Below are 10,899 nucleotides of genomic sequence, written 5' to 3'. Positions count from 1 at the left end.
AAAAAAAAAAAAAAAAAAAAAAGAAAGAAAAGAAAAGAAAAGAAAAAAAAAAGGAACATTTCAAAAAGTTTGGCTGACCAAATAGAATCAAGATTTCTATTTCTGTGGAGGGCTGAGAAAAAGTAGGGGAAAAGTTTTATGACTTCTCATAAGTGAAGAGTAAAGAGGAAGGAATAACAGCTTTTTAGAAGGGCAAACAGAAACAACGCTCCGAGAAAAATATTTTTAAAATCTAGATTTTCTGAACACTTTTTTAACTTTTTCATCGAGCCCTTAAACTCGCCATCAGAGATCAAACAATTACCATCAAGGGAATGCCTGAAAAACACTGGCCTCCCCACAACTCTGTCTTCAGTGGTTCCATCAACTAATCATTATTCTCACATAAGTATAATCTTCAGGCTGACAACTTGGACCTAAAAAATGCCTTAGTACAAAGAGAAACATGAAAGCTCTGGCAAAAACGGAAGAAGAACTATCTTATTTTCTCCCAGTATCAATTTTCAGCAAGCTGACATTACCACTATAGTCCCCTCTGTGAAGAATACCCCTTTCACATACCAATTACTTGAACCGTGTTTGTGAGAAGTGATGCTTTTCTAAAATATAGACATATGTATACACAAAATCTTTGCCTTCATTGAGGAGAAAGAGCTGTCTACTTCGATGCTTTTCAAGTGAAGAATATATTAAGCTTTATAGAGCACACACTTATTTCCCTTCTTATGATGCAACATGGATTTCTTTCTCAAATACATTCATTTGAAGTGTATGCTTAGATATACAATAGCTAATGTTTAGTATAAGTTGACCATGTCACCAGTGGCTTAAGAAAGGCTCAAATACTACAAAAATTAATGATTTTTAAACCTATGCAAAAATACTGTAGATGAGTAACATACCTGTGTCTATGGAAATATAGCATAAAATTCCAGAGCATTATTTTACTGTGAGCATAATATTCTAGCCAATGGTGGACATTATCCAACCAATTAGTTATAACAAGGATATGGCTGTTTTTTCAATTTACTTTGTTCTGCAAAGTCTGTGCTTCCATGTAATGTGAAAATCCTGCTAGGTAAAACAAGAAACACATTGTGCAAAATGATGGTAGTACAATGGGAAAATAAAGCAGCACTTTCAGTGTCTGTGTTACTGTATCATTTTAATTAGCAACTTAAAGGATTTTAATTATTGCAATCAAATATGATAAGCTAGACTTGGTGATACTGATTATATGATGGCTAACCAGGCACCTTGTATGACAGTCAAGGCCCTAAAACATCAATAGCCATAAATATGATGGGACTTTCTATCCTACTATCTACTAAATCCCTGTGTATTTTTTAGGCATGTTTCAATTTAAATGATATACTGGCTATAACTATTTGTTTCCTTTTTATGGCATAACTATGATGTAAAAAAAGCAGTTACCTGTACTATAAATGTAAATGTATAAAGGATACATTTACAGTGACAAAGATGATTTATCTTCTAAATTACACACCAAAATATTACGTAATTGAAAAAAAGACAACACTAAACTGGAAGGTAATTAACAAGAGTCTGAGAAAAAAATGATAAATCCTTTTACAAAATATTGAATAATTTTTGTTTATATATATCTTCCTTTCACTTTCTTCAATTACATCATTCAAACTCAGATATTGTAAAAAGATAAGAGAGCTTAACACTGGTAAACTAATACCCATTTCTGCATATAATTTGCTGATAAACTTGGGTAGATTTCTCACATGGCCATACTTCCTAAAGCTGTAAAATACATGAAGAGTTTTTCTTATCCTTGTCAGAAGCAGAAGACAAGAAAGATGTCCTCTATAGTTCTTTCTTTAGTTGTCAAATATTTTGTCCCTAGTCATGCTCCCTCCCTCAACCCTTTTTTTTTTTTTACATGTTTATTTATACTTGACAGAGAGAGAGAGAGAGTGAGTGCGTGAGCGGTAGAGGGACAGAGAGAGGGAGACACAGATTCCAAAGCAGGCCCCAGGCCTGAGCTGTCAGAACAGAGCCTGACGTGGGGCCAGGACCCACAAACCATGAGATCATGACCTGAGCTGAAGTCGGACATTTAACCAACTGAGCCACCCAGGTGCTCCAACCCTTTCAATTCTCTGTAAGACAACATATTTTAAGTTGGTTTCTTGCTGAACAAGACTCTCAGCTCAATGAAGGCAGAAACCATGTGTTTGCCTGCCATTGAATACACAGAAAAAGATATCCCGCGAAGAAATATTTTTACAGAGAAATAAAAATATGTAAAATAAAATGAAAATATAACACGATATGAAAATTGAGGTCCTCTGAATTTTATTTTTTGGCCTTTTGCCAATGATTTCTATTTTCTTTTTTAGCTATTATCAATACCATGGCTAACATAAACACCTCTTTTCAATAATCTGATATCTGACAACCAAAGTTATGTCCTAATATTTCATTTTTTGGCCAGACACATCACACAGTAATTTTTCTGCATTTGGTGCAAATACTTTTTACAGCTGTTGCCTGAACTGTTACACAATCCTGGCTCTTTCTACTTAATCGTTCTTTCTTTCTCTTTAGCTCATTTGTCTTTTTTCTCCAGCTTCATCAAGAAGGGTTAATTTAAGGGGCTCCTGAGTGGCTCAGTCAGTTAAGCGTCTGACTCTTGATTTCAGCACAAGTCGTGATCTTACGGTTTGTGGGATCAAGCCCCGCATTGGGCCCCGTGCTGACCGCACAGAGCCTGCTTGGGATTCTCTCTCTCGCTCTCTCTCTCTCTCTCTCTCTCTCTCTCTCACCCTCTCTGCCCCTCCCCCGCTTGTGCTCCCACACACGCTCTCTCTGTCTCTTTCTCAAAATAAATAAACATTTTAAAAAAAAGAAGGTTTAATTGCTTCCACACACGCTCTCTCTGTCTCTTTCTCAAAATAAATAAACATTTAAAAAAAAGAAGGGTTAATTTTAAGAATTGGTCTTCAATTTTCTTCTATTTATTTCCTTTCACATCAGCCACTTCGGAGACCTATTTCACTTTTAATAGATTCTATTATGACTTTTAATTCCAAGCCTCTGTCACCAGCTCAGAATTTGTTCCCAATTTGCAGGGCTTCACTTCCAAATTCTGCTTGGACCTTTCCAGAGTTACGTGTGTCACTTTTACTCAAACTCATCTTCTCCCCAAATTGGTGAGTTTTCCCATAAATATCCTCATCCTCCTAGACACCTAGGCTTGAAACCACCCAAATCAACTTTTCTTTCCTTTGCCCCACTGATTCTATAGCTGTTAAGTCCCCAGGATAGCTCTTTGGAATAGCTCCCTTCATATCTTATTCTTAACAGTATCTTTGTTTGGTCATCTCAACTTCCAGATACATTATGAAGTTCCTGCATTATAGTCCTACTCAGCCTTTGTTTCGTTTGTAAGCATTTTTCCAAGCTCATCAACTTTAGGTGATGTGTCAATGCTGATGGTACAAGAATCCTATCGCTACTGTGTTCCTTGGGAGCTATTTATTTATTTGGTAGATAGAAATGTTTCCATTTTATATTAAAATGGAATCCCCCTCCCAAAACATTGTCCATTATTATAGGACATACAACTTTTTTTTTTTTTTTTCAAATTGGGAACCTGAAATACAGGATGCTACAATGAAGTGCACAGAAATAACAATAATTGCAGCCACAAGAAAAGTTCTAAGTTAATGATTCTTAGTGTGTGTGCTGCTACCAGATGCACAAAGAAAAGGGGAGTTTTTACAATGAAATTCATCTCAAATGTGCATCGTGGCAATTAAATACAGTTTTGAATGAAAATAATACAATCAAACCTTTATAGAGGTATTCCTCAGGGACCAATAAAATGCCATGTTAGTCCCACAAATTCCCAACTTTACACTTTCACAGCTAGGGATGGCTTTTTATTTTTATTATTATTATTTTTTTAATGCTTATTTGTTTTTGAGAGAGAGTGTGAGTGGGGGAGGAGCAGAGAGAGAGGGAGACACAAAATCCGAAGCAGGCTCCAGGCTCTAAGCTGTCAGCACAGAGCCTGACACGGGGCTCAAACTCACGAACCGCGAGGTCGTGACCGGAGCTGAAGTCCGACGGACGCCTACCGAGCCACCCAGGTGCCACTAGGGATGGCTTTTTAAAGCTAGACAGAAAGAAGTGGGAAGACACTCTGGAACCCACGATATTAGACATCAAGAATTATCTAATAATTCGAAGCAGATGATGGGAGATAATTTTGTTGTATACAATTTAGATAGTTTCGTAGAGGCATGCAAAAAAAACTTCTCTGATCCCGTATTCAGTGACTGGCCTGTGGTTAACATTAGGATAAGGCAAAACTGTGGATAAAGGATAAGAGTTCCACCATGTGGTTTGCTCTCTAGATGAAAGCAGAGACATAAATTCTAATTTAATATTAAGTCTTTCCAGTGCAGCCTGAAACTATATTTGGCTCGAAATGTCTTAGTTTTATTATTTTTTTTCTTTCCTTTCTTATTCTACAGGATTTCAGTTTCACTTTCATGATTTTTCCTTGTTAACCAGACATGTCACAGTTTCAAACATATTTTGTGTCTATGTGTGTGCATACGTATATACACATGCACACATATATATGTGTGATCTCAGAGTCTAAGATTTTAGGACCTAAAAGAAAGCTCCAAATAAATATTTTTAATTCATTAAAATGTCATTGGGTTTCTAATGCTTATCGCTTTTCCAGATGTCCTTGTTGTTACAATGAACAATAAATAAACCTCTGAAATGATGCAGATTGCTTGATTTCTGCCAGTCTTTCCCCCCATTTTGGGATCACCAGCTAATCCTTGGGCTGAAGAGAGTTTTCTTCATTAATGAGAATTAACTACCAGATAAAATACATCTACTTGGATTTCTTTCTTCTGTAAAATGTTCTGGGGAAGCACAACCCCAAACTGAAACCAGCCTGTAATTTTATCATCCCAAATCAGAAGTGGAAACAAGAAACAAAGACCCCAATACATACAAATTAGATCCTCCAAAAACATTCATTGGTATTCAACTGTTTCCAAACTTTACAAGATAATAGAAATTTTGTATTTTATTTTCAACATAAAAGAGCCACAGACCAATTTAAACTAGCAACTTTGTTCTGGATAGGGTATCAAATTCTTTTATTTGTAAGGCAGAAGCTAAGGAGGAGAGATTCAGGACATGATTTCTACTCAGCAAAAACTTGAACCAGAGGACTTACTGTCTGCTCAGATACACCAACATGTTTAACGTGATGAAACACATAACTTCTTGGAGTAAACTCAGATTAAAGGAATAGAATGAAACTGTTTTATGTGCAGTTTATTTGACTTTCATGGCCAAATGGTGCAAAAAAAAAATCTCCTTCTTTATTTTGCAGTATATTTAAACAGAACAAACTATATTCTATTTAAGTGCTGTTGTGTTAACAACAACAACAACAAAAGGCATCATGCTTCTTCAAAAAAAAAAAAAAAAGATTTCAAGCATTGTAGCAACTGGTTGTAGAAAGTTCAAGAAGGTGAGGACAAGGCACATGTTAGTTTGAATCCAGGCTCCATTACTTCACTAGCTGTGTGACCTTCAGCTTTAACCTCACCTCATCCAGTGGCAAACGTTTCATATGTAAAACAAGAATCATCCTAGCACCAATATCAATAGGCTGTTCTGAAGTGGAGATAATATTAATCACCTAGTAAACATATATATGATAATGAAGAATTGAATGACAGTTAATAATTACATTTTTTTGCTGGTCAAAAGGGTAAACATTAGTGAAGAGTTAATACATGTAAAGGACTTGGAATAATGCCTGAGACATAAATGGTAAAGAGGAGCTGAAAGAACCTGAAGGAAAAACAAATTAATCCCATAGCTTACATTCCTCTAGGAAATGAGAAGAATCCCTATCTGTTATAGACTTTATAGACACTAAAAGGTCAACCCGAGAAGGTAAAAAGATAGTCGTGGGTTGTAGAGATATCATTACTACCTGTGATTTTTCAGGTGACATTGGATATGGAGCAAAATACTGAGAAGAACTAGATAAATCTCTCAGGAAGAGATTCCACGTCTTTTCACCCCCTGCCCTTAGAGTAAAGCAGCCATTTTAAGGGAGAGGTTCAGTTAAGTTCTTTGATGGCTTCTGATTCCTGCTTTCATCTCTGTAGCCATCAAGCTCGGGAGCCTGGTAGGTAGAGCAGAAAGCCAGGCCCCAGAGAGAGACAGACTGCAGACCTCATGCAGGAGGGACTGGGAAGAATTAGAAACTTTATTCCTTGGTTGAAAATAATAGTGCATACCTCACTCCAAAAGAAGAAACTTCAATATACGTTCTCAATAAACTGTAGTCTCAGAGAGTCAAAGAATTCTGGAAAGTTTTACAAGTTCTTCTCTGAGCAACTCTGAAGAAATTCATAGCTTTTGCATCATGTTCTAATAAGCAGTAAAGAACATTTCTTATTGTTTACTTCAAAATGTATGGTGTCCTAAGTTAAACATACTTTTTACAAAAATATTTATTTATTTATTGGGGGGGGGGGCAGAGAGAGAGGGAGACAGAGAACGCCAAGCAGGCTCTGTGCTGTCAGCTCAGAGCCTGACATGGAGCTCGATCCAATGAACCATGAGATCACGACCTCAGTCAGAAACCAAGAGATGGATGCTTAACCAACTGAGCCACCCCAGTGCCCCAAACATACTTTTAATTAATATTTTTATTTCCTTAGATTTAAGCATGGTAGAGTCAGCTTTCAGTGGTCTGCTTAGAAACAAACAAAAGTTTCTAAGTGCCTTGAAAAAAACATGCACTCTTATAATTGGAATTAACACGATTAAAAACAAATTCTGATGAGTGACTGACGATTGGAAGAAATTATTTTAAAAGCAGAGTAAGCCACACAATATATCCTTTCATATGTAAGAGACTGAGAGAGTGGATAAAGAGAACTCCCCATTAGTGAAGTAAACACTGAGTTAGTCTTGGTAATAGTTAACTGTGCAGGAAACACCTGTACTGTTGAAATGTACAGGCATTTTGGCTATGGCACATAGTAGGTGCTCAATATATATTTGATGAGTGTATGCATTAATATCTATTATAAACTTACCTATTCTGTATAACATATTACACTTTTATTATATCATCTATATTATAATTATTGGCCAATGAACTTGACTACAATAGAGATTTGTTAACAAAGGCCTATCACCTTATTAACGCTAATTAATCTTTCTCTTGAGGAATAAAAGGAACATAGAGAAAGACATCTATTGTAAAATGTTTGCTGACTTTTAAGATACCACCAGGGAGGTATTCTTCCTTTAGAAAAAAAGACTCCATCATGATGAAAATATTATCTCTTAAATGATATCACTAAGCCTGGAAGAGATAATAGTAGCAAACTGTGGCTATAACATAGGAAACACCTAGAATCTGGAAGAAGCAGAAAATATCCATTGAATTCTGGATATTTCAAAATATATTAATATATTTACTGAAGTAAGTTCTTACAACTATTCTTTAGCTAATTCTAACATAGTAAAAGTTTAGGCATATATTATATATTTAAAAAAATTTTAACGTTTATTTATTTTTGAGACAGAGAGAGACAGAGCATAAGCAAGGGAGGGTCAGAGAGAGAGGGAGACACAGAATCCCAAGCAGGCTCCAGGCTCTGAGCTGTCAGCACAGAGCCCAACACGGGGCTCCAACTCACAGACTGCGAGATAATGACCTGAGCCGAAGTCGGATGCTTAACCGACTGAGCCACCCAGGCGCCTCTATATATTTTATACTCTATTATATATAGAATTCTCTCTCCTTCCTTACATTATACATGCCCTTGAAATGTGACATATGACTGAAGAATAGTCTATGGAGACAAACAGGGAATGACGATAGAAGTTACAGACAGGAGTAAAACTATGAGATCATAGGAATAATTGTACACTTCACATTTACCTAAGTATATAGACTCTATTCATATGAGTGTATGAATCCTTTTATTTCATTTCTGCCTACAACATTAGGTAGTTTGCATTCGTAGATGTGACCTGCGCTAATCCAAGTAAACATCAAATCATGCTGTTTAGATGCTAACTTCCAGAAGGGGCCACATTCACCTTTCATTTGACTTAAATGCAGTTTTTAAAGGTAAACATGCTATCAGTTTAAACTTCCACAAGATCTAGTTTCTGCTGCCACCTTCACTCTTCATTTTATAATCTGTCTCATTCTATTGATTGAGCATCAGCTTCTCTCTCAGACTGGAACTTCATCAAGCCACAGGTCCCTCTTGCATCTTGGAATCCTGAGTTCCCTACACAGACTAGGTTTTTATCCCATGTTTATAGAAGTGGTTTGCTCTCGAACTTTCCCCTCCAACTACCTTTTTGTTAGTTTCCATTCATTTTGGGGTACTTCTGTAAGATCTACAGTGATTTTTTTATCTCTCCATCTTTCACCTGATGGATCTTTCTTTTTGTTTTTTAATGTTTATTTATTTCTGAGAGAGAGAGAGAGAGAGAGAGAGAGAGAGAGAGAGAGAGAGCGCAAGTGGGACAGGAGCAGAAAGAGAGGGAGACACAGAATCTGAAACAGGCTCCAAGCCCCGAGCTGTCAGCACACAGCCTGATGTGGGGCTCAAACCCACAAACTGAGAGATCGTGACCTGAGCCAAAGTCAGACACTCAACCAACTGAGCCACTCAGGTGTCCCAGATCTTTGTTTCTTATAGATAAAGTATACTCTTCAGGGGTAACTGAATACCAAACAGTATCTTAAACAATAATACAAAAGGTGCATACAGCTTATTCATTACTTATTATTATAGATATGAAAAATTATTGGTATTGACATGAATACCAACATATTAATGTGTAAATATATATTTTTATCATAAACATCAAAATTTGAATAACTGACAGGAACAACTTTACTAAAGGCACTTTTAGAAGTTACTCAAGTAAATGGTAATATCTGCTAAAGGATTACTTTTTAAAAATTTGTTATTAAGGAGTGAAAAAAGTCACTTAGCAATGTGAGCTACTGAAAGATGGTCATTAAAATAGCTCACTATTCAACAGTGTTTTCAGAATCATGGGAAAAGTCTCTCATGATGTGTGTGTGTGTGTGTGTGTGTGTGTGTGTGTGTGTGTGTTTGGTGTGTGGTTTTTTGTGTATTTCTTCAAAACAAATAGAAAATATAATATCTTCCATTCTCAATTGTATGTTATAATTTAACATAATCCAAACCTTAGAAACATATTCCTTGGGTTACCTATGAGACACCAAGTAATCACCTGGCAAATAGCATTAGCACAAAGGCTCATGCCTCTTACCATCAAATCCATCTTCTTCTGACCCTAGTTCATCATCTGAGCAGATGTTGAGGACATTTACCAGCATTTCAGTCACTAAAAAGGAAAAGAATAAAAATTAAAAAGTCCAGATTTTCAGTTATAGCCTTAATTATTACTCTGGCATTATTAATGAGCAAGCTTAGCATTTCTTACCTATATTGTATATAGAATCTCCTGCAAAGCACTTTCTATGAAATCCTGATCATAAAACATAACCGGCTTGGTGATTCTACACAGACTATATGTTTATAAAAGTATTAGCTCATGCCTATGAAATGGTATGGTAACATTTAACTAGCTATGTCAACAGACAATGGACAAATCAGATATGTGGCTGTGAATATACTATCCATCTATGAAGGAGGAAGTGATTCCTTTTGAATTTTTATTTGTTTGTATGATGATGCTATTACATCTAGACCACATTGCAACCATCTGTTTTGCAAGGACTAAGTGAATGCTAGATCTCTCTCTCTCTCTCTCTCTCTCTTTTTTTTTTTTTTAATTCTTTTAATCCCCCCAGAGAACCCAGCACAGTGATGGGCATGGGTTTTGTTTGATACGAATTGCCGACTGACAAACTAATATTTGAAGTAGTTTTGAGGATACTAAGTTTAAATTTTATTTTCAAAACTTTATCAATAAAGCTTCGGTAAGTTTAAGAAGACACTTAATTGAGTAAACTTATTACAACCAGATTGTATTAAAGCGTTGTCACAGAGATTAGTACCATGTTACTTTTACACTAAGGTGCACGCTATTTACATTTAACAACTTCTGAAATTAGGTTGGATTCTGTCACGAAGGTGAAAAGAAAGTGGCCTACTATTTCTTCAAGAGCTCCTTTTAAAAATCAGTGTGATTCTAGAGTGGAAGATCTATGATAAAGAGTAAATATCAATGTAGCCAATATTAATCCACAGCTTCCATTTAACTATCAAAAGTGAATTATGTATACAAATATACTAATACGTTCTTTTGTAATGGATGTTCAAAATCTGAACATTTACTGGAAACAACCCAAGTGAAGGGTGTTCAAAGGGTTCCCAGTAGTTGTCAGGATTCACACTGCTTCTGCTTCCAGAGAAGCCAACAGAGGACAATAACACATGCTGTGTTCTGATCAGTGTAGGGAGGTGGTGACATGGTGTAGTGCTGGGAACACTTATCAGACTATTAAAATTTACTCTTGACTTATTTTGGTATCTGAAAGAAAGACTTCTTCACTGACAAATCATAACTTCACGATTTAATCATTTTAAGGAATTTAAGGGAAAAAACCCTCCATACATATTATAGGAAAATAAATACTACATTCATATATCATACACATTTATTAATACAAATAAATACATATTTCAGAAAAAAAGTGTAGCTTTTCTCTAAAACCCCTATAAGGGTTCTGAAACATGTGCAAACTCTTACCTTTATTCTGATGCCTATTTACCTTCTCTGGTGATGTGTCATATCATGCCTGAGTTATGACCCGGTTTGCCCCTGTTAGCCCTCCTGAAC

The 10,899-nt window shown here is 36.0% G+C and overlaps 1 protein-coding gene across 3 annotated transcripts in view; it reads right to left on the bottom strand.

Annotated features, from left to right (window-relative positions):
* The window catches only part of PPP3CA (protein phosphatase 3 catalytic subunit alpha), a 327,254-nt gene that overhangs the window by 25,442 nt on the left and 290,913 nt on the right, over positions 1–10,899 (bottom strand). For all 3 annotated transcript variants that reach the window (XM_040477441.1, XM_040477448.1, XM_040477457.1), the window contains exon 10: positions 9,364–9,438. In XM_040477441.1, the coding sequence (XP_040333375.1) occupies positions 9,364–9,438 (75 nt within the window). The remainder of the gene's footprint in view (positions 1–9,363; positions 9,439–10,899) is intronic.

The sequence above is a fragment of the Herpailurus yagouaroundi genome, unplaced genomic scaffold (assembly GCF_014898765.1).
Source record: "Herpailurus yagouaroundi ecotype Mexico unplaced genomic scaffold, PumYag 28, whole genome shotgun sequence".
Taxonomy (NCBI): Eukaryota; Metazoa; Chordata; class Mammalia; order Carnivora; family Felidae; genus Herpailurus; species Herpailurus yagouaroundi.
The sequence above is the reverse complement of the archived record's forward strand: the minus strand, read 5'-3'. Positions and strand labels throughout refer to the sequence as shown.